The sequence below is a fragment of the Microtus pennsylvanicus genome, chromosome 20 (genome assembly GCF_037038515.1).
Source record: "Microtus pennsylvanicus isolate mMicPen1 chromosome 20, mMicPen1.hap1, whole genome shotgun sequence".
Classification (NCBI taxonomy): Eukaryota; Metazoa; Chordata; class Mammalia; order Rodentia; family Cricetidae; genus Microtus; species Microtus pennsylvanicus.
The window spans coordinates 12,751,420-12,774,770 of NC_134598.1; the positions used below are offsets into that span (position 1 = coordinate 12,751,420).

Genomic DNA, 23,351 nt, shown 5'->3' on the forward strand with positions numbered 1-23,351 from the left:
AATACTGCTTTACCTTATTCACTCGGAGCTGTTTCAGGGATCTAAGTAAAATATTTTAACAAAATTTATTTTTATTATTCTAGATACATAAGGAATTACAAGGACTATAGAAGCCATGAGCCAGGAGCCATAGATTTAAAAGACTTTTAAGTCCTAGTAAGCTCATCTGTGGTCAGTGTTCACACTTCTATGCCTGTTCTCACCACTGGTTGGTTGGTATGGCTGAGGTAGAGTTGGGATGCATGTTTTGCACCCCCAAAATCTTGGTTGCCCCATAATAGAGTTAGCTGTGTGGTGGCTTCACCTACACATTTGGTTTGAGTGTGGCACAGGTCCCCACATCCTTCCTGATCCTAGGTTGAGGCTATTCCCCGGGGAAGTTCAGACCCGGAAAGTGATTCCCACTGCTTCAATCCCATCCGGACACATGGCTTTCCCTTCTCTGCTCATTAGTTTTCCATGCACAAAACACGGTTGTCGTGGTCTGTGCACAGCACACTGAACATACTACTGTTATGTTTTGTTTCCTATAACTAGCAACTTTTCCTAAGCTCTCCACCACTGGGGATTGCACTCACGCAGGAACGTGCCTGCTGGACGGCGCATAGGGCATCATTTGATGTCTCACTAGGAAGGAGAGTTACTATAGACCAGGGATCACCAGGGTCCGAGACAGAGAGCTCTGTGTTAGAGAAAAAGTGAAGTGGATTGGAAGCAATTAATGCAAACAAGCCTCCCACGAGGGACTAAAAGGCCACAGACCTCAGCCAGGACCTTCGTTACCTGGCTCTGTTTGTTGTCTATCTCCTGCTTGATTCCCTTCTTCAGGTACATGCTTCCATTCAGAAAATGTGCTGAGCGCGGGCTCGGTGTCAGGCTCTGGTGTATGTTTTGAAGACTCCTCCTCCATATCAGAGATCATAAGGAAGAAGTTTCTTTCATTCTTTCTCCCTCACAGCCCATTTGTTTAGTTCAGAGTAATAATGTGCAACAATAATCTAATTATTTATGTATTTGAGTGTTGTCTGTGTCTTTGGTCCTTTGACACATTCTTGTAGGGTAGAGCTTTGCTTTCTCTTTCGGCACGGGGTTCAGAATACAATAGAATCTCACTAAATGTTTTCTGAGAGAACGATTGGGTCTTCGTAGCTGCTCAGTAAATGTTGTTAATAATTTTTCTAACAAGCTTTTGCAAGTATGGTCTTAGGGCATGCTTTAAATGCTGTCCTGAGTGGGAAAGGAGGAGAGGGAGAGGGAAAGAGGAGAAGAAGAGGAAGAGTGAGGGAGAGAGAGAGGAGAGAGAGAGAGAGAGAGAGAGAGAGAGAGAGAGAGAGAGAGAGAGGAGAAGGGGGGAGAGAGAGCATGAGCATGTAGGAGTGGAAGACAATTGTAGAGGGAGAAAGAATAAAACAGGAAGAGATTGATTTTGAAGGACAAAAGGGAAAGTGGGAAGAGATAGGAGTGGGATCAAAAAATGAAAGTAAGGAAGGAAGAGGAGGAAAGGGACGATGAGGAGGAACAGGAAAGGGATTTGAAAAGATAAGAAGGAAGAGGGGGAGGAAGACGATGAGGAGCCATGCTCTTACAGGACAGTGCAGCATCAGCGGTTAGCTGAGAACCTGCTAGAAAGTCATAGTATAGGGCCCTACCTATAAGGACCCAAGGAATCAGTAAGGCAGGGGGTGGAGGAAGCATTTTATGTTTCAACAAATCATCTGTGCTGTCAGCAAAGAAGAGCTATTTAAACTCAGCGTGCTTCCCAATAAACCTTCAACCAAAATTTCATTATTAGGCGAGTTAATTTTAACTCGTCCGCGATGCCTCTCAAATTTCACTGATTGCTCTGTTTCCAAGATGTGACGCAGACTATTTAGAGGGTCTGGAACAAATTTAGAATTCACAAATTAGTTATCTTTATAATAAATATCATGCATGTCTTGATATTTGTAAAGCTTCATGAAAAATTCAGTGTGAATGATACTTGAAAAAGACCTGGAAAAAGAACTTCATGTAACATCAAATGCTAGGCACAAGATCAGCCTGATGCCATTCCTTCTAGGAAGAATTTTTCCCTAGTATTGGGTATTAAACCAGGAGCTTGCACATGCTTGACAAATGCTCTGCTTTGGATTTTTATTTTAACCCCTTATTTACTCACCCCCAATTTTATTTATTTATTCTTTTACATCAGGGGTTGGCTAAGTGGCCTTTGCTAGCCTTGATCTTACTTCCATACTTCAGGAAGGCTTTGAATTTACATTCCTTTGCTCTGGCTTCTGATTGGAGTGGATGGGCATATATAGGCCTACTCACCAAACTGTACAAGTATGTGTGCGTGTGTGTATATGTATTTAGTCTTTAAGAATTTCATATATGTATACAATATATTTTGATCATGTTACCTTCCATTTTCCCCTAGATCCTCTCTAACACACTCCCTCCTAACTTTATGCCCTCTATCTTAAAAACAAACTCAAATCCAATTAGTGCTACCTATATGTGCACGGTCATGAAGCCATCTACAAAAGGGGCTTATACAACCCATCAATGTGACTATTCCCCAGAGAAAAATGACCCTCTTTTCTACCAATAGCTGTCAGTTGCCCACAAGTCCTCAACGAGATGTGGGTCAATCCTTTCCTGACCCATGCTGAGATTTTTTTTAAAACATTTAATTCTTTACACACATTACATCCCCACCACTGTTTCCCTTACTTCCCCTTCTCCCAGTCCCTGCCTCCTAGATCCACTCTGCCTCTGTTTCCCTTCAAAATGAAAAAGCAGCCCTCCCAGGGATATAAACTGAACACGGCATAAACAAATTATAATAAGATTACGCACAGATCCTCATAGCAAGGCCATTTGAGGTGACCAGTTAGGAGGAAAAGGGTCCCAAGTGCAGGCCATAGAGTCAGAGGCATCCCCAACTCCTGCTGATAGGTGTCCCACAAAATTGCTAGCTATGAAACCATAGTGTTTATCATGTTGGGGTTTTGATTGCCTTCATCTTGTGCTGGTCTTTTGCAGGCAACCATGATGACTTTGAAATATTTTATTTATTTAGAGACAGGATATTATGTAAACTAGACTGGCCTCGATCTCTCTATGTAGCTGAGGATGACAGCAAATTCCTGATTCTCCTGCCTGTACCTTCTGAGTGCTTGTCTTTCAAGCATGCACAACCACACCAAGTTAATGTGGCTCTTAAGAGATAAGCCAGGGCCTTTCTCTGGCTAAGCAAACACACAACAGAAAAATTTTAAAACAAGGCATAATAACCAGGCAGACATGTCAACTAAAACCAATCACAAGATAGCAAATATTTTTCTACTTTTCTTTGTATTGCCTGAATAGAAAATTGTGATAAAAACAACACAATTTTAACCTGCAGGGCATTTCAGAAGAGAAGCACTGAAATAGAAGAAAACATAATTTTGATGAGCAGTTATTTTTAAAAACCTCATGACCATCCTGTTCTGTATTTAGAGATATAGTTTGGAGTACTTAAAGAAATCTTTCTAGATAAACTTCCTAGATCACGAGCCTCCAGGAAATAACAAAAGCATTTGGAGAGCAGTTTTAGGGATTGAAAGAGAAGTTGTGCACTACATGCATAGCTAAATTCCCAGTTCAGGGTCAGAAATATTAGGGCCCATAATTGTTAATAGTAAAATAATGTTCTACAAAGAACATTAAAATAAACCATGGCAATTGAGTATTCAGTCATACAAAAGAATAACAGAGCCCATGGATGGAAATATCTTTCTGAGAACATCCAAATGATAATACATTCATACTGCATTCTCTCTTGTATCCAAACAGAGCTGTTCAGTAGAGATCAGAAGCATTTAACAGCTGCTTAGACTGATGGCCATGCCATAGCTTTCTAAATACTGGAAGGGAGGAGAGGGAGGGAATTGTTACCAGTAGGCTCCACCACCACTCTTTGGCACATTTTTAAGGTTTCTTGGTGTCTTAGTTAGAATTTCTATTTCTGCTACCAAACACCATGGCCAAAAAGCCAGCTGGGGAGGAAAGGGTTTGACTTATACATCCACATTGCTCTTCATAACTGAAGAAAGTCAGGATAGGAACTCAAACAGGGCAGGATCCTGAGGCAGAAGCTGATGCAGAGGCCATGGAAGGGAGCTGCTTTCTGGCTTGCTTCAGCCTTATAGAACTCAGAACCACCAGCTCATGGATGACACCACCCACGATGGGCTGGGCTTTCCCCATTGACCATTAACAGACAAAATGTCGTACAGCTGGATCTCATAGAGACATTTCCTCAACTGAAGCTCCTTCCTCTCTGATGACTCTAGCTTGTGTCAAATTGACACACAAAATCAGCCAGTACACTTGGTATTTATTTTCCACACTAATTTCTTACCCTTTTTTTTGTTCCTCTTTTTTTTTTTTAAAAAAAAAAGAAAATCTGGGAGGAAATAGACTTTGACTTTGGGTAGTTTTCATCCCAGCATGTAGCTATAGGTAGCCATATGATTGATTTACAAGCAGGAGAGACTCTAATAAGAGATTCACTCCGTCAAACTCCAGGCTTCTGCTATAACTTTACCAACACAAGGGCTGCCACCACCCAACCCAAGAGATGAATCTGCTCACAGGTAGGGCAAGTCAGGGCAGCCATACTTCCCACAGGCCGTCAGGATGTGCATGGCTTCTGGGTAGAATGACCTCAGGAGCTAGACTGTGATACTCACAAAATCTATTCCCTCAACCCTTGACAGCAGATAAATAAAACGTGGCATAAGATTGGCTTTAAAAGAAAAAGGGAAATGGGGCCGGAGGGATGGCTCATCAATTAGAGTACCCGTTGCCCCTGCAGGAGACTTGGTGCTTCTGTTCCTATCACCCATACGATGGTTCACAACTATCACAGTTTCCGGAGATATGATGTCCTCTTCTGTCCTCAGCTTACCAGGCACACACACACACACACTCATACATATAAAATGAATAAATGTAAAACAATTTAAAAAAAAAGAAAAGCTAAACAAGCAAAGCTTTTAGCTTCTTTAGGGGCTTAAGATTGGAAGCCGAAGACATAGTTTTAATATTCTGTGGATCAAATTGTCTCCCTGTGAGTTCTGTAGATGTTACAAAGGAGAGGCTTAGTTTTTTTTAACTGAATTTCTTTTCATTGATTTTACAATACCAACCACAGTTTTCCCTCCTTCCTCTCCTCCCGTTCCCTCCCTTTGCCTTCCATCTACTACCTCCCCATCCACTCCTCCTAAAGGAGAGGCTTATAATTTGATAACCACCTGGTCAAACCCAGGTGACTGACATTTATAACAAGATTTTAATATCACTTTAAAAATCAAAATAAGAAAGCAATGAGAAAATCAAGCCTTTTCCTTTTTTTTTTAAAAAAAAATCTTGACTTTTGGCTCAAAAAAAAAAATTAAAAGATGGAACCACAATGGTCCTACATTCTGCCTGTTTCTTTGTTATCTTTAATTCAGCATTGCTTCCGACTCCACCCTTCTCTACTGGGTGAGGCCTACTCGGGGAATCTCTGAGACCCCTGAGCACTGGGCTGACAGGGATCAAAGCAGAAGATCAAAGGACCTTATCATGTTTTCCCCAAACATAATGTGAAAACTATGAGTCAGGTTATAGAGGCCTTGAAGGAAGGAGCCCTGTTCTTCGTCATCTCCTCCACATCCCCAGGTCACGGTGACTGGATCTCTCTTAGGTACGGACAGAATAAACGTTTACAGTCTTCCCCCAAACAAGGGCTTGCCTAAGAATTTTGACAAGCGCATGCTCACCCATCTCAGTGCAGAATTAGAACCTAAAGCCTTAGAAGTAATTGACATCCATAAAGCTGTTGTTCTGGACGGGTAGAAGCCCCCTCCTTAACTGCGTGTGAGGGCGAGTGCTTCTCGGGAAAGACATTCCTGAAAATGCTGCTTGTGCCACCAAGATCAGAACCCCCGGCAAAGTAGGCGCTTGCTGAGTTCTGCCCATAGCTCTGCTCCCCCCTCCGCCGCCCCTCACACCAGCAATCTCATAGAGGGAAGTCTACACAGGAAGCCCTGACAGCGGGCATCTCATTGGCACAAATCTATAAGGAATCTGAAACGAGAGACACAATAGCAACAAGGGTATCCCTGGCTCCCAAACAGACATTTCTGTAGTAGGAAGTTCTCATCTTGGACCTACGGTGCTGCTTTCGCTACCAGCTGCCTGCAAGTGCAGGAGATACGGAAACGGGACTAACTTCAGTAACGGCTCCAGGAACTCACAGTGTTTCTCCTGCAGCTACTTTTCACCGTATTCTACAGTGACTGGGTTTCAAACCTGTGAGTCTGTGTGTGTGTGTGATCTGAGGGTACAGCCGTTGGCTGCGGGAACTGCAGAGATTTAAAGGATTTAGCAGTTCCTCCCAGGCTGTCTGTCTTATCTTCAGACTTATCAAGAGGCTGGGAGCCAGTTCTGAGTTTTTGCTTCACTGACTTTTTTTTTTTTAATTCATCTCATTTTCCCCTGTTGTGTGTGTTAATCTCGCCTCCTCATCTTCCACCCAGCGGCCTCAAGCCCCACTTTCTCTCACCCCCGTTCTCGAAGAAGACACGTCTTTAGCTCTAATGCAGCAGCTTCCCGTGAATGCCACCCTTCGAAAGCCGGCCCAGCAAAACGTCTCCTTGATTTCCTTTTACATTAAAAATATTTATTTTGAAGCAATTGCACATTAACAGGTCAACTGCAATGTGTACATAGAGTTTGTATAACCCTTCCCTGAACTTCCCGAGTCTCTCCCTCCCTCCCTCCCTCCCTCCCTCCCTCCCTCCCTCCCTCCCTCCCTCCCTCCCTCCCTCCCTCCCCCCGCCTCTGTGTGTGTGTGTGTGTGTGTGTGTGTCTGTCTGTCTGTCGGTCTCCTCTCTTTCTCTCTGCAAATATAGTAAATCTACCTGAACTATTTCAGAATAGGAGGTGGGCATCCCGCATTAAGTTTGCAATCTTAATAAAGTCTCTAAATTAAGGAACTTCAAAACTGATAGAAAACTTACAGCCACATTTTATGTTTCAGATTTGAACACGATGCCGGTCATGTCATTTTTAGTAGTCACCATGGTTACACTGAATTGCCAAGTCCCTTCATGGCCTTAAGTCTGGGACACCCTTGAGTTTTGTGACGTGGGCTGTGGGATGTTTCCTGTGACTGTACTCAGGTTCTACAGCCCCATTGGGTTTCCTCTCTTTTCTTTCTTTCATTTTTTTTTCCCCAACAAGCCCATCACTCGGTTATCTCTCATCTGACCACAAACCCAGCTTCCTAATAGAATTGCTGGGAGTTTCATGCTGCAGGCTCTGAGTTTCTGCTTTAGGCAATTCTGAGCAATGACAGTCTGAACCTGAATCCTGCAACTGTAGCTTTAAAATGGTACAGATGACCAGTGGTGTACACCTTTAATCCCAGCGCTAGGGAGGCGGGAGCAGGTGAGCTTAGCTTGATCTACAGAGCGAGTTCCAGGGCAGCCAGGGCCATGGTCAGAGCTGATGGCGTAGACTTTCCCTGATGCTTGGCACAGTCTGGCTTCTATATTGATCTTGGCTTCCTTTCCTCATTCTCTCTTCTCACTGCATCAGCCTTTGCTTCGAGCACACCTCCCGAGACGCCAGTGTGCCAGAGGAAGGTACTATGTCAGCCAGGCATCTCAACACTTATGGCCTGTTCTGTGGCTGCATCTTAGGTGTGTGTGTGTGTGTGGCTTATATTGTGGCACATAATTAGCCCAGCCTCTGTGTGAACAAAATGGAAGGCAATCTAATTACGTGTCACTAAAACAATAATGGAAGCAAATAGGAATCCTTGAGATTTTAAGGCTGGAGGGGTGAGGCGAATTTCAAGCTGCTATTAGCAGACGGTCATCCATTTTAACTGAAGAACCATGAGACTGCTTTTTAGAATTAAGATTGGACAATGCTGGCTATGAGGTAGGGGCTTTAGCAACACATGGTCATAACACAATTGCTAGCATCCAGACACACCTTGGCTCTGCCCCTTGAGGACCTGGTAGAATGCATCAACCCTACTTGCATGGCAGATAGTACCCTGTCCCTTTAAAAGGTAAAACTCTAGCTGGGTGGTGGTGGTATGTGCTTTTAATCCCAGCACTCAGGACGCAGAGGCAAGTGGATCTCTGTGAGTTCAAGGCCAGCCTGGGGTACAGAGGGAGTCCCAGGAATGGCTCCAAAGCTACTGAGAAACCACGTCTCGAAAAACAAAACAAACGAACAAACAGACCCAAAAAGGCAAAACTCTGCCTACTACTCTCTCTTCTTTTTCCTCTTTCTCTTCTCTTTTTCTCTTTGTCTCTTTATCTCTTCCTTCCCTTCCCACACTCCCTTTATCTCAATAAAAGTCCCCGCTTAAGCTCTGTCTGCATGGCCTGCCTGCCTCTCACCCGCTGGGCTGCGCGGCCCCTTGGCCCTCCAAGGTTCCTCCCTTGCCCCAAATTATTCTAACAATGATGATACATGGGAACTGGAAAGATGGCCCAGCTGTTCAGAACACCTCTGGTCTTCCAGAAGACCGGAGTTTGGTTCTCGTGTAGAGCGGCTCACAGCTGCCCACCACTCCAGCTGCAGACCAGAGGCATTTGAGGGCAGCTGTACCCACATATCCCACCTCCCTTTACATAATTAAAAATAATAAAAACAAGAATTAAAAATAATCGTATCAGTTTCATGGTCTGCGCTACTTGATTCTACTCGCAATGGACAGTCTAAGCATCATGTGGGTACTTTGAAGGTGGTCTGTGTGGTTTCCTCTAGGACAGAGGTTCTCAACCTGTGGGAGTTAAATGACCCTTTCACAGGGGTCAACTAAAACCATTGGAAAACACAATTCAAAGTAGTAACAAAATTACAATTATAAAGTAGCAACGAAAATAATTTTATGGTTGGGGCCACCATGCCATGAGGCACTGCATTAAAGGATTGCAGCAGTAGGAAGGCTGAGCACCGCTGTTCTTGGGGATGCTGTTCATCTTTAGTCTGCCTGTATAACAATAATGACAGCCCTGTATCTCCCTGCACACTCTAAGTGGCCCAGGCAAGGAGGCTGCCTGGGCTTGGTTTTGAGGTACTTTCTGCACTAGCCTCCTCTCTTATTTGGAGACTCACACTGGGCTGTGATCTCTTTGAAGGCCAATGGAAGGAAACGCAGAACTGCGAAAGCTCAGCCCAGAACCACAATGGCTATTCACAAACTGAGGAAATGCTGCTCCTCCCAGGGCCAGCACAAGGGTGGGGTGGGAGAGGAAGCAGGCAGCAAGCCTCTAGGCAAGATGTGTAGATAGTGGTATCACAACCAGCCAGGAACCTTGCTTTTCTGCACAGTCAGCAACTTTATCTCTTCTAGAGCAGGTTTGCAGAATCCGCTAGCTCAAGTGGGTTCCTCGAGCCTGGAGTCAGCCGGGGTAGGGATGATAAAGACTAAAAGAAGCCAACATTAGTAAATCCTCACTTACACTCAGCTAGAGTACCTCCCAAGGTGATTCCTTTAATCAGATCTTTATTCTCAACCTTATGAGGCAGATGAATGCCCAGTGTGATCTCCGGTTCAAAGAAGAAAGCACAACTTGAGTAGAAACCTCTAGGACCTAGGCTCGGCTTCTTTGACACCGAAGTGCTAGTCCTTGATTTCTGGAACTGACCTGTTGATTCCCTTAAGGTCTTGAGTTGGAGGTTGGGAGAGGAGGGGCGGGGGGAATAGCCACAGAGTTCTCTCTGAGACCAAGTCCTGGTCCAAGGATACAACCTTCCACAGTCAAATGCATCACATAGGCAAGGAGGACGTGGGACAAAAGGGGGAAGTTAAAGAAAAGAAACACCCTGCATCTTCAAAGAGTGAGTTTAGGGCTGTTCCGTGTGCTGAGTGAAGAGGGATAACCGCAGTGCAAATATGTCTTCCTTGGCATTTGCCTTGATGAACACGCACTATATATTAGAGAATACGGTGACCGAGGGGGTGGGCGTACATGGGTGGACACTCTTGCTATCTTTCTCCTTAATCATTTGAGAAGGTCCTTGGGCTTTAACCTCTGTATATTTTATTTAGACATCTGCAAAATAGGGATGGTGATGATGGCGATAGGGTAGTGGTGATGACAATAATATACGGTGTCCTGTTTAATGGTTATGGATTCACCCCAACTATATATCATATATATAAATCATGATTTGGGTGATGTTCTCATAAAGGAGCAGATTCTATTGCCCTATCCCTTGAATTTCAGCTGGTTTTTAGCTTGTTTTAACCTCCAAATGTGGCCGAAGGAGCATTGTGTGATTCCAGAGTCTCTACTTCTAGAATTTTGCAGCCTTTACCTTTGGCCTTTTATGAAGCTGGACTAACTTCCCATCATGAAAGGGAAGCTGGTATTGTTTACTAGAGGATGAGGGGTCATGAGGTGAGCCTAGATGGCCGGCTCATAGCCAATGCCGAGGGCTAGTCATGCAAATGAGCTGAGTGTTGATCCTAGAGCCCTGCTGACCTCCCGTGTTGAATGCAGCTGCAACAGTGAGCCCGGATGAAGCAGGAGAGGAACCACCTACCAGAACAGCCCCACTGCAGTCCAGTCCAGACCAGTCCACCCCAGTCCACTCCCTCCCGATTCATTCTGTGTCATTACGTTCATCTCCATTCTATTTTGTTCCAGACTAGCCCAAACCTTTCCTTCCTCCGCTCCAAACTTTAAGCATTTTGTTCAGGCGCATTCGTCCAATGCATACAGTCACGAAACCTTGTCTTCACTCAAAAACAACGCCCCCAACCCAGCCCAGTAAAACATCTTCACAAACCAGATGCTGTGTGAGAAAGAAAATGACTAAGAGAGCCGTAGATACAATTTCCGACAATTGAGCTCAACTACTTTACTCACGTTCTCCTGATGCTCTTCCTCACAATTACTCTCAGAGGACACAAAGTTTAAACTGTCAGTGACTTGTGTTACTTTTCAAAGGCTCAGACTCCAATGGCTAACAATGAACTGTGGAGTAGCGCTCTTTTAAGTTGTTTGGTGGGAAGGATGGTTAGATTAGAGTTCAGAATTCTGCACTGGGAGAAACTGCCTTTGGAGACAGAATGGTTTATTTTTTTTACTCTCACTTCCCAGAACAGAGTGAATATTTTGTCGAAACTTCAAGAAAGACAGAGGTGAGAAACCGGTAATGTTGGGTGCCCCATCTGGGAGCACATATAAATACTGTAGTTGATTTCTTTCTAGAAACGATACCGCCAATGAACCAACCAAACAACAAGTCAATGAAACAACCAACCAACCAACCAACCAACCAACCAACCAACCAACCAACCACAACAACAATAACAGCCACAAAAAAATACCCTTCCAAACTCCTGAGAAAACAAAAGAACAACAACAAAACCCTCTCCATTGTGCTGTTCTGATCCAAGGCTACAAGTACCGCTTGGGGATGATCCTGTAAGCTTTGTCATTCAGGGTTAGATTGGCCCAACCAGTGGTGTGTCTTCAACAGCTCTGTTGCTGATTGTTCTGAATATACTTGAACCTATTTCTAGGCTTCATAATGTCAGACATGGGAAGGGTTCTATGCTTTGGGAAGGATGATAGACTATCCTTTTAATGCTAAAAGACCACCTTCTGGCATTCAGGTACCTAGGTGTTTGTGATAGTCTTTATTCCATGTGTTTTGTTTGATATACTTATTTTTTCTGTTCTGTTATAAATAATTCAGTTCCAATGTAGATGAAATGCTCTACTAAGTTTATGGTAAAATGTGAGTTTTTTGTGGAGGCATACACAGACAAAATAAGGATGTGAGAATTCATCTTCAAAAGTGCAAATAAATATCTCATTCACTTTAGTAGATGAAATGGCTAGGAGCTGAAGAACTAGGGAGTGCAGCAATCGTGGGGGGCTCCTGACGTCATGGCTCTCCCATCTCATGTCCTCTTTTCCCCCTTTGCAAAGCTAACAGGTCTGAGACCACAATGAGCCAAGAGGCAGGCAGAAGTCAAGGTAGGAGTAAGGGGCTTTAACTGTGCCCCTCTTTTTCTGTCGTAAGCCTCAACTGAATGGAGGGATGGGAGAGGCACAGCTGACCTTCAAAGGCAGATTCAGAGTGCGTGTTCTCAGGATAGATATTTCTATTAATGGACAGAGGTTGGGGGTATTGCTTGAAAGGGATGTAAAGAGTTTCCAAAAAAAGCAACCGGGCCTTCCTAGCTCCTTTTCATAGTCAAAGACAGAACTGGGTCAGAGGGGAGATTTATGGTAACGGAAAACTGGAACCAAAAATAAAGTCCCAGGAGCTGTTCAACTTTCTCACTGTATTTGTTCTGTGACCCATAATGATGTATGTGCTCAGTAGTGGAAGACCATACGTAATATTAGGCTCAATACAATGCAAAAGTAATGAGCGATCCAATTGGGTGGATGTCATTTGGATGATATTGGATGTCTTTAGTCTTTAACTTATTTGGGTTGTCTATTGGCAAAGAGCTACACTCTCAAGTGAAGCATAGACTTTTCTTTGTTTGTCTGTGCTCCGGATTAATTTAGGGCTTTACCCTGACATGTGCTTTAGCACTGTGCCATCAAGATATACCTGTGTTCTGCAAACTTGAACTCTTCTTGTCTCTTCTAATTACATCGTCATTGCCTACATTATGGTTCGAATCTCCGAGAGGAAGGCAAAGCCAAAGAAATGAATGCTCAAACCAGAGAGAGTGTTTGGGTTCATTGTCTTGACCCTTCTGTCACGGTGGGGACTACCAAGACCACAGGCAGGTGACGCAAAGGGGATGGTGATGCGGAGGTGCCATGACTTCTGTTTATTATTATCTTCCCAAGCAATTCGAGTGACTCTGGATCTGTCACTGTTTTGTCATTCTTGCCCCTTAGGGCACAAATGGTTTGGAATCACCAAATACTGGTCTCAGCATTTATTTACTTGTTTCGGGCTATGTTTAAGACCACGAACCCCGACTTTGGTCCACAAAAAGCTAATGTACCAGAGTGCCGAGTACCGGGACAGCACGACCAAGCCCAACTAGCTCCATCTCATCAAGATGCAGAGATTTCAAAGTTTTCCTCATTCTGCCAAATCCGTTTGCGTACAATTTGCAGTTTAGACACAAAATGACCGATTTCTTAGTGCACGGTGGCATTTTGGACACAGAGAGTCTTTTCGAGGAAAGGGTTTTCTGGGACCACTCGCAACCGTACCACCCGCCTCCTTTTACCTCTGTGGTGGTGCCGAAGGAAGGCGGAGTAGTTGATGGACTCCAGGCTGTCTCTGTAGTCCCCGTCGTGTGCAGGCTGGGGAGAGCTCTCTTGCTGCTGCTTGGCCTGTAGGTCTCTGCAGTACTCCGGAGGAATGTCTCTGTGGTGTTCCTAGTGTGTTCCGGGCTGTATGGAACTGTGTGGAAAGTTGTGAGGGTCTGCGGTGCCACGGAGTTCCTAGCAATCCGCACCGAGACTTCTGTCCCCAGGCCAGCTGAGGGGAAGAAAGGACAGGGGCAAACATCATTCTCACATTTTATGAATTTTTAACGATTTTGCTTTGAGATAGGCCATCACGTGGTTCAGGATGATGTTGAGCTTGCTATATAGCCTGAGGACATTGAACTTCTAATTATCTTGCCTCCACTTCCTAAGTGTTGATGTTACCTGTGTGGACCACCATGCCTGGTATATACAGTGCTAGGGGTTGAACCCAGGGCTTTGTGTAGGCTAGGCTAGGCTAGGCAAGGACTTTACTAACTAAGCCATATTCCTATCTAAAAACAGTCCTATCCAAAAACAACTTTTACATAGTAAAAGAAGGTCTCTTCAATAAGAAGCATGTGGATAAATGTCCACATGTATAGGGAATGTATAGGAAAATGTCCATTTACCCTGTCCAGTATACCCATCCTTGGTCCATCTGCCAGTTTTACATGGTGGAGGCAGAATTATGAAAATCTGCTGTAAATGGAAAGCCCAGTTCTGCATAGAAGTCAGAGTTCAATTCATGCTATGGATGTCTAGATGACTGGATTGGTCTCAGGAATAGTCCGTGAGTTTCCAAAGGTCTACCCACACTTCTGACCATAGGAAATTCATCTTACAGCAGTGTTAGGAAATAGTTATAGCTTTTACCAGCTTCCCAAAGGAGCTGATATTACAGCTTTGAGAATCACTGTTATTGACTTGCCTAACTACATCATTAAGAATGGTGGCTCTTTGTTGGGGGAGGAGTTAGTGATATTTATTTCTTTAACCATAATGCAAACATTTATGATAAGAACATTAGTGGTGTCAATTTATTTTAACTAACATATAAAAACATAAAATTATATATTAATGGAGTATTGGTGATGTTTACATTTCTACATACAGTATATAATGTTTAAATCAGATCATACACATCTCTCTCCTCAAACATCTTTTTAAATTTCATGGTGAAATTATTTAGAATCTTCTCCTAGATTTTTGAGATATGTAGTACTTTCCTGTTCACAGCTGACTGTCAAAGAGCACATCAGAACGTCTCACTCCTGTCTAACCATGACATATTGTCTGCGGATGAAGAGTGTTTTTAATTCTGTGAGGCTTCAATCATGAGACTGTTGGATTTTCTTTTCTTTCTTTTCTTCTTCTTTCCTCTTTTCTTTTCCTTTTTTGAGACAGGGTTTCTTTGTGTAGCCAAGGTGTGTAGCCTCAAACCTGCCTCTACTTCCTGAGTGCTGGGATTAAAGATGTGCGCTGCCCAGCAAGGCTGCTGTATTTTCTAAGTTACATCTCTTTTAAAAGAACAGCTAGTCATTTAGGTTATATGAGCAGGTGGGATAAATTTTCAATATTTAAAAACAAGCAAATATCAGTTCACCTCGCTATGATCATAAATTGTGCTCATCTTACATTTTTGTTTGTTTGTTTCTATGATAGTATTTCTCTGTAATCTTGGGGCCTGTCCTGGAACTAGACCGGGCTGGTCTTGAACTCACAGATAACCACTTGCCTCTGCCTCTCAAGTGCTGAGATTAAAGGTGTGTGCTACCATCGCCTGGCTCTTCTTACATTTTTGAGAAGCTCCCAGGCCTTTGAGTCACTGGGTAGCCATACCCTAGGGCAAAGCCACACATTGGAAAAGTCTGCAAGTGACTGGCTGAGAGGGGTGTCTGGACGCTTCGCTGGCTTACCGATGCTATGTTGGCAGGGAGATAAACCCAGGGAATCCTGTCAAAATCAGGTAACTAACTCGAAAGAGTGGGGACTTTAAGAAGCAGAGCAACTTTAATTTCTTATCACTTCTTTCCTTGTTCTTTGAATAAAACAACTCTTTACTAGGCAATTACTATGTGCCAAGTAGCCCCTCTTAAAGAAGGAGTTAGTTGCACTTTCTAGTCAACTTTACTTATCGCTCTTTTGAGTCTCATTCCTTCCCATCCTGATTTTTTCCTGACTAGCACACTTCATATGGCAATGTATGTAAATAAGAGAGGTTATGGGACAAAAATGGTTCACGACAGAAAAGGTCCATTTATGGTAACGAGATATAAGCAGACTTTTTTTTTTTCAAGACAGGGTTTCTCTGACACTTTAGAGCCTGTACTGGAACTCCCTTTGTAGACCAGCCTGGTCTCGAACTCACAGAGATCCTCCTGCTCTGCCTCACAAGTGCTGGGATTAAAGGCATGCACCACTACCGTCCAGCCTAAATAGACAGTCTTGAAAAAGTTAATAAAGAAACGTGGTGAATAAGCATTCTTTCCCTGAGACGCAAAGGGCAGTGCCAAGGATTTTGTGTGTAGATAGTTGTGGACAGATACTTCAGCAAACAAAAGTATCGGACACCAGTTAAATTCAAAGTTCAGGTAATAATATTTCAGTATAATTGAGTTTATTTATTTAGTGCTAGGAAACAACTCAAAAATTATATTCTATAGCATATACTTAATATTTATCTTAATATACTTAAAATTTATCTGGAATTCAAATGTAAGTGGGCATTCCTGTGTATTGTCTGCAACTTTCCTTCTATGTCTACTCAATCTACACTTTGATAGCTTTCTGGATGCTTCTTTCTGTATATTTCATTTTTTTCCTCCCACATCATTTAGCATGGTCCCTGCCTGTGTGTTATGTTACACACTTTGCACACAGGTGAGCTATTATACTCAAGGTGTTTTTTCATGTCAAATTCAACCATGATTCTCCCTGAGACTTTGACATAACCGTCTTTTTAAATTTTTTTTCGAGACAGGGTTTCTCTGTAACTTTTTGGTTCCTGTCCTGGAACTAGCTCTTGTAGACCAGGCTGGCCTTGAACTCACAGAGATCCGCCTGCCTCTGCCTCCCGAGTGCTGGGATTAAAGGCGTGCACCACCACTGCCCGGCTGACACAACAGTCTTAAGAAGCATTCTTAATTTCTCAGTCTTGAGTTCAGAGTCTACAGTTAGGATGTCTCCCTCAAAAACGTCTGCCAGTGTGGGGATGCAAAGCACATGGAGGTCAATATCTCTGTTGCTTTCAGCTTTGCCCAATGCTGATTCTCTAAGTTAAGGACCACGTGATACAGTTTTCGTTCCTAGGCCCTTTTTAGAAAGTAATGATGCGGTTAGGACCCAAATCAAGCTTCCGAATACCTAGTATGCAATCGCATTCTTGTGTGCCAGGCTCTGCTTCCTTCACTAAAAAATGGCTGGTGAGTTTTTATTGTAAGACCTTAAAAAAAGAAAACCAACGTGCATATCATTGGCTGCAATTAGACTCTCCAGAGAAATGACCAGACATTCTGCAGATTTGGGCTGCCAATCGCATTGCAGATGTTACCATTGCGTACAGCTTTTGGAGAAAAATCTCAGTTTTCCACTGCAATCATCTTTAATAATCCTCATATGTTTTTAAGATAACACAGACCAAACATATCCCTTTTCCATTTGAGGCCACCTTCTCCCCGTCCTCCTTTTTGCCAAAGAAACAAATCTGGTGTCTCTGTATTTCATGTCTGTGTTTTTGACTTTTTCTATTTAAAATCTAGAGAAATTTTAGCCCAAATTTCTATGTTTTGCAGACTTGAAAGCAGTGGCTTGCCAAGATGGTTGGTGTCAAAGCCACCTTTGAAGTTTGATCTTCAAAGAAACTCTCACTCCAGAAACTGCGATTTGGTGGAATTGGTGTGGGTTCCAGACTCTGCCTCTCTAAGGTTCCCTGCGTGATTCTAGTCCACAGTTTTAGCCATATACATACTATGAACCAAAATGCAGCCCTGATACCTTCCCCTCTTCTCCCTCGGTTCTTCCCCTGCCCTCCCCCTCTCCTTTCTTTGACAGGGTCTCATGTAGCTGAGGCTGCCGTGGACTCCCATTCCATTGTTCCACATCCCAAGATTAACAGCATTGCAAACCAGCAACTGTGATCATTTCTCATGTGGGTATTGGAAGTTTATAAAGTAGTTGGGAAGAAAGACAATCCTCGTTATAGATATACGAGACTTTCAAAGTTAAGGTCATTTTTCTATTGCTGAACTCTGTTGGAATAGACATGGAATTATTCTAAAAACAAATCTTTTGGTGTTTCGGTGTCTATATCTTCTAATTGTCTTGGAAGTGTGCAGACATTTCACAATTCCCTGAAGAGGAAGATTTTTTGATGGTGGCAAGGGAAAGTTCTCGCACAATGGAACAATATGGTAAAGCTAGTTTTAGTGTTTTTATTGAGCCATCGCTACTGCATTGTTTCCACATTATAGCAAAATTCTTCCTAGAACATAATTCAAGGCCAGCGGGGCATCCTGTATTCAATCCAAAACATTTTCACACTGACATTGTTACTAGCTTTCAGTGAGACCAAGGTCATTTGTAAGATGATAAGATCCGTGTTGACTTCACCAGGTCAAGACCATCTTTGAGCACAGTTTTAAAGGGCAAGAAACTAATAATCAGACTCAAAATTCATCATTAACTGAGACATAAAATTTTTGTACCGCTGGGAGGTGGTGGTGCACACCTTTATTCTCAACACTCAGGAGGCAGAGGTAGGTGGCTCTTTGTGAGTTTGAGACCAACTTGGTCTATAGAGTGAGTTCCAGGACTGGCTCCATAGCTACTGAGAAACCTTGTCTCAAAACAAAAACAAAAACAAAAAAAGATTTTTGTATAACGATAAGAACAATAAACAAATTAGTTTCTCTTAGCATCATTCTTGTGGCAAGACATTTTAATTGTATTAGTTTTTTTTTTTACTCTGGAGAAAAATGTCAAATGTAATAAAAGATAACACATCTATTAAAAGTGAGTAAATTATGTGGGAGAGCCAACAGTGAAGCTGAAGGAAAGGGAAAGGCGATGCACACGCATGCACACTCCAGACAGTACTGGGCTCCATGAGGGTGAACGGAGCAAAGAGGGGAATTAAAGTAGATTAGTAAACATGACCAAGATGACTAGCATATCAGAAAGGGTAGTCAATGAAATAAAGGGTACACTTAAAAACATACCCAAGTCTCTGTGAGTTCGAGACCAGCCTGGTCTACAAGAGCTAGTTCCAGGACAGGCTCCAAAACCACAGAGAAACCCTGTCTCGAAAAAACAAAAACAAAAACAAAAAAAAAACCATACCCAAGTGGAAATAAACCAAGATGATTAAATGAAAACTCATACCAACACACAGCAGAGTTAAATACCAAAGCAGAACAGAGCAATTGATATGAAATGAAAAAAGAAATATGAATATACTCAAAGGGATACTTTTCAGTAGCCAGATATTGACAAGTTCTAGGTGGGATTACGGGCTGCACTATGAACCTTGTTTTTCTATTTTTAATGAGACAGGTTGATGTTTGGAACATCATGGTCTTGTTGCCATCTTGAAGACTCAGAACGATAGCTTTAGAGCCCTGCTTTTTGTTTTTTGACTTTTTTTTTAAAGCTTTAAAACAGTGATTTGAAAAATAATTATTTTCATGGTGGTTCAAGCTGGGTGTTCCACACCTGTAATCTCCGCACTTGGGAAGCAGGACCCTCTGTGGGACCCACAGTTTGTGAGTTTCAGGTCAGTCTGGGCTTACACAGTAAGACCTCGTCTCAAAAACACCAAGGTCTTGCAGGCAGCATGGAGCTAAACACCTGCCTTGCCTGATTTGAGGTTAGAGATGGGTCTCCCTTCCTGTGGGTAAGAGTAAAAATGTTGCCTGGGTGGGGGGTGGCGCACACCTTTAATCCCAATTCTTGGGAGGCAGAGGCAGGAGGATCTCTTTGAGTTTGAGGCCAGTCTGGTCTACAGAGAGAGAGAGTTCCAGGACCAGCAAGAGCTACATAGAGAAACCCTCTCTCAGAAAATAAGAGATAAAAAGAGTACAATTTGTTCTATTTAGCATGGTCCTTTGTCACTCAGGACAGACCTGGACAAATCAACCACAGGGATGAAACTATACAGATTGCTCCATGTGCTGTATATGGTCCGATAAAGTTGAATTTTCTAATAGACTACTGTATTTTTATTCTCTTTGCATAGTCAGACATGATAGGATTGAGACTATAAACCTCATTGTCTGTTGCAGAAGAGCCCTCAACTAGTATCTAATTACGTATTAGCTTAGCATTTGCCTAAGAGAGAGAGCACTGCTTAAAGATTACCATGGTAGAAAATCTCCAATCAGCCTCAGAGGTGGGTACCTATGAAAAGGTTTTAGGTAGAGTGGGTGCTGATCCCCAAGAAGTACTGTGGACCCATGATAGTGTTAATACAGGTCCATAGCTCCTGACTCCAGATCTTGAGGCCGTTATGGATAAAGGAAGGTGGGAAGGGATCTTGGGAATCTGTGTTTTCAGTAAGCTCTGCCTTTTCCTCATGGCTTTGTCAAGCAGCCAACTAGATGGCTCAGTACTGGAAAGCACTGGGAAGAATTGGGGGAGTCCTGGAAGGGACTGGGGATCATTGGGTCAGCACAGGGAAGGACTGGGAAACACTGGGATAAATGGGATCTGCCCTGGGAGGCACTGGGTCAGCACAGGGAGTACTGGGAACCGCTGGGTCAGCACAGGGAGGTAGCAGGAAGCACTAAGCAGCTCACTTATAAGGGATGTACACTAGACACGAAGTTAACCTGGGTTTAGGATGATTTATTATATCCTGATGAACTTCAGTGTATTTACGATGGAGATTCATTTCTAAGTGATTCTCCCAGTGTTCTTAAGGGCTCTTTCATGCCCAGTGTATTGCGATTCTGCAAGTTTTATCTTTCATGACTCCCTGAGCCAACCTCTGAAGGAAAAGCAGAGTCACCATGGATACAGCCAACCTCAAGAGAAGATGAAACTGCATATACGTTCCACAAATATTTTTACTTAGGACAATTATGGCCTGAACCAGGAATTTGTGTATGCATATACAATTTTTTATGCACATCTGTTATCTGCGGACACTAATTATCAACAATTAGAAAAAAATTGTGATTACTCATTGTCTTTGACTTTTTCAAAAAATGTATGTTCCCTTCGAATGATGTGAGCACCAGCATGAAACAGTTTTGAAGCATGGCCTAGTATCATCTCTGCTTTTTGATACTCCTTCCTGCGTCCTAAAACTCCTCCTCATTAGAGGATAGAAGTTTCTAGATCAGTCAAATCTAATTTCCCGACCGTTGACTTTAGTCATTACATGTGTACATATGCCTGGATGTATATTCCAATACCTAGTAGGGTTTGGTCATAGTGTCTGACAAAAAAGGTGAGATGAGAGATGGAGACAGGAGAATGTGCAGAGATGTGTAGGCTGTCTAGTGTGATGCATGCAGGGGTGAACAAGAAACATTGTTTCAAATAAGATGGACGTCATGGCCTAAGACCCATGATTGTCCTCTGACTTTTTGATACTCAAGAAGTGGCAATCACACAAGATTTCACACACACGTGCATGTGCACACACATTTTAAAGTTTGAGTACAAGAGAAGAAGGGAAAGGAAACAACAGAGGCAGAGAAGTTGCTGACTTTAATGAGGATAATGAAGTTTTCCATTGTTGGGTACCACTTAGTGTACTTCCGTTGGTAAATGTATGTGTCCTGCAGAGGAGATAGATTGGAGCACGTGGCTCTCCCTGAGCTTTGCAAAGACCAGAATGACTTTCAGGACTCATTAGGCATCACTCACCTTGCTTTGCACAGAGGTTTTTGCTGATCAGCTTCCCTTCCTTGTTGGTGTCTAATTTCATCCAGCTATCGAGGTATTTACTAATCTTCTTTACCACTACCTTACGGTTTTGTTTCTTGAGAAAGAGAGAAGTATTTTCCACCTCAAGGAAGCCTTCCTGGTCATGGCAGGTCCATCGGGGTGCCTGGGCACAGGGAGTGGAGACTGCTGGTCGGAAAGGACCCCTTGAGGAGTTGGAGATGCCCAGACACGATCCAGATTTAATGTGAAGGAGCTTCCCATCCTCAGTCGACAGCCACTGCTGGTTCTGGCTGCTGGCATTGCATGAGCTCATAACCACGTTCTGATTTATGGAAAGACACTGCTGTTTACGGACATGGACTATCTGGAACCCCTCTGGAAGACGAGAGACTTATGAAGTGCCATGGAAAGGCCATCAAGTACCTGCCCACATAACTAACTGAATTAAAAATAACAGGTTTACTTATATTTTGATCTCTCTGGCATTGCAAATACATAGTCTCAGACTTAGCTCACATGACTTAAAATCCTAAGGCAAACAAACAACAACCCTCCTTCCCCACAAACCCAATCAACAAACCAACCAAGAACATCCTCCAAACTCAACCAAGCAACTAAGCAACCAAAAACACCCTCCCAAACCAACCAATCAACCCACCAAAAGAAAAAAAATAAAGCAAAAAAAACAGAACCAACAGAAGAGTATCGAAACATTACACATAGCACTCCCCTGTTAAACTTTTGTATGATTTAGTGAGCATACATCCCCATTAGAAAAATGAAAGGAATCTTGGAAAAGAATCAAAGTCATCCAAGGAATATGGCTTTTCATTGGAAGAGGAAAGACAAACACAGAAAATAATGTGTGCATTATGAAAGTCAATTACAGAGCTTGGTCCCCTTTAACCATTTGGTCCTCTTCATATCATAGCCCTGTTCCATTATAAACAGAGTGACATGCTCGCTTCTCAGTCCCTGTGCTCCCAAAATAAATACTTGTTTACGAGTTGTATAGTCTGAACAAACGCTTTAAAAATTGAGTACATTTATTAAAAGATAAAAATAGGATGGAATTTCCCATCTTTCGAAGCATAAGTTGCAACTGGTAGCCAACAACTCAAGTATTGATTACCAGAGGCTATGTCCCTGCAGCCCTGCAGATAAACATCGATTTGATGACAATGTGTATAGTTTCCCACACTAACATATTTTTAAAAACATCAGCATTTCCTGAAGACTAAATGCCCACTTTTAAAACATACACAGCAAAACACTCAGGCTCAGAAACCATTTTCAAGGAGTTTTTAACCTAAACCACCTAGCTTTTCCATGGAAATATTCAATCTTCCCAAATGACAACTTCCAAATAAAGCACATCTCCTCACTCTCTTGAATCATATTCCATATATATATGTATTTTTCTTTAATAGAAAAGAAAGTAAATGTATAACTTGATTGGGAAAAAATTACAGAGAATTCTACAGATTGTTACATATAAATAATGAAAGCTCTTTGCTCAGGGCTCCTCACTCTGAGGCCCATTCTTCCAGGAGCTGAGCTGTCCCAGGCGCTTGGTAAATACTTATTTTCTTCTGGAGAGAAATCTCAGCAGCATGGCCAGAGCTGTCTCCTGTAATCCTCCCTCCCCATCGTCTCTGGCTACACTGCCATGGAGACCTGGCTCCGATTCTGGCTTATTTCAGACACTTCTCACAAGGCTACCAGCCTGCTTGGCTAACATTGAGAGAGACAATGCCTCAGGAAACTGAGGCAGACCCACTCACCCAAGCTCCCGAGGATCAGGCAGGTTAGAATCGCCATGTAAAATTCAGCCTCCATTTTCCACTTAAACAACGGTTCATGCTTCGCTTGGGGGCAAAAAAAATCCTCCCAGATAAGAGAGGCAAAGAGGGAGGAAGGAAATGTGCTTCACGGAGAGGGGAAAAGTCAGTGACACACTTCCTCCAATTGAATTGTTTGGGGGAAGTTTTACACCAGTGTCCTTCTGTCTGTTTCCTTAGAAAGAAGGTATAATGATCATCTCTTTTTAAAACGTAGACCCAGCCCCCAGGAGCCAGAATACACCCCAGAGCGTTTTCCCCTGCTGTCTCTTGGGCACATGAGTACTTCTAAACCTCAAGACGGAGGAAGAGAATCGTAATGTCAGATAATTGA

General features: G+C 42.9%; 1 protein-coding gene across 1 annotated transcript in view; it reads right to left on the reverse strand.

The window, feature by feature from the left end:
- Nucleotides 1-23,065, reverse strand: part of Ptprb (protein tyrosine phosphatase receptor type B) — a 109,648-nt gene extending 86,583 nt beyond the window's left edge. The window contains exons 1-3 of the mRNA XM_075954877.1: nucleotides 22,961-23,065; nucleotides 21,156-21,551; nucleotides 13,262-13,515 (exon numbers count right to left, since the gene is read on the reverse strand). Coding sequence (XP_075810992.1) covers nucleotides 13,262-13,515; nucleotides 21,156-21,551; nucleotides 22,961-23,015 — 705 coding nt within the window. The 5' untranslated portion in view covers nucleotides 23,016-23,065. The remainder of the gene's footprint in view (nucleotides 1-13,261; nucleotides 13,516-21,155; nucleotides 21,552-22,960) is intronic.
- Nucleotides 23,066-23,351: the final 286 nt, after the last annotated feature.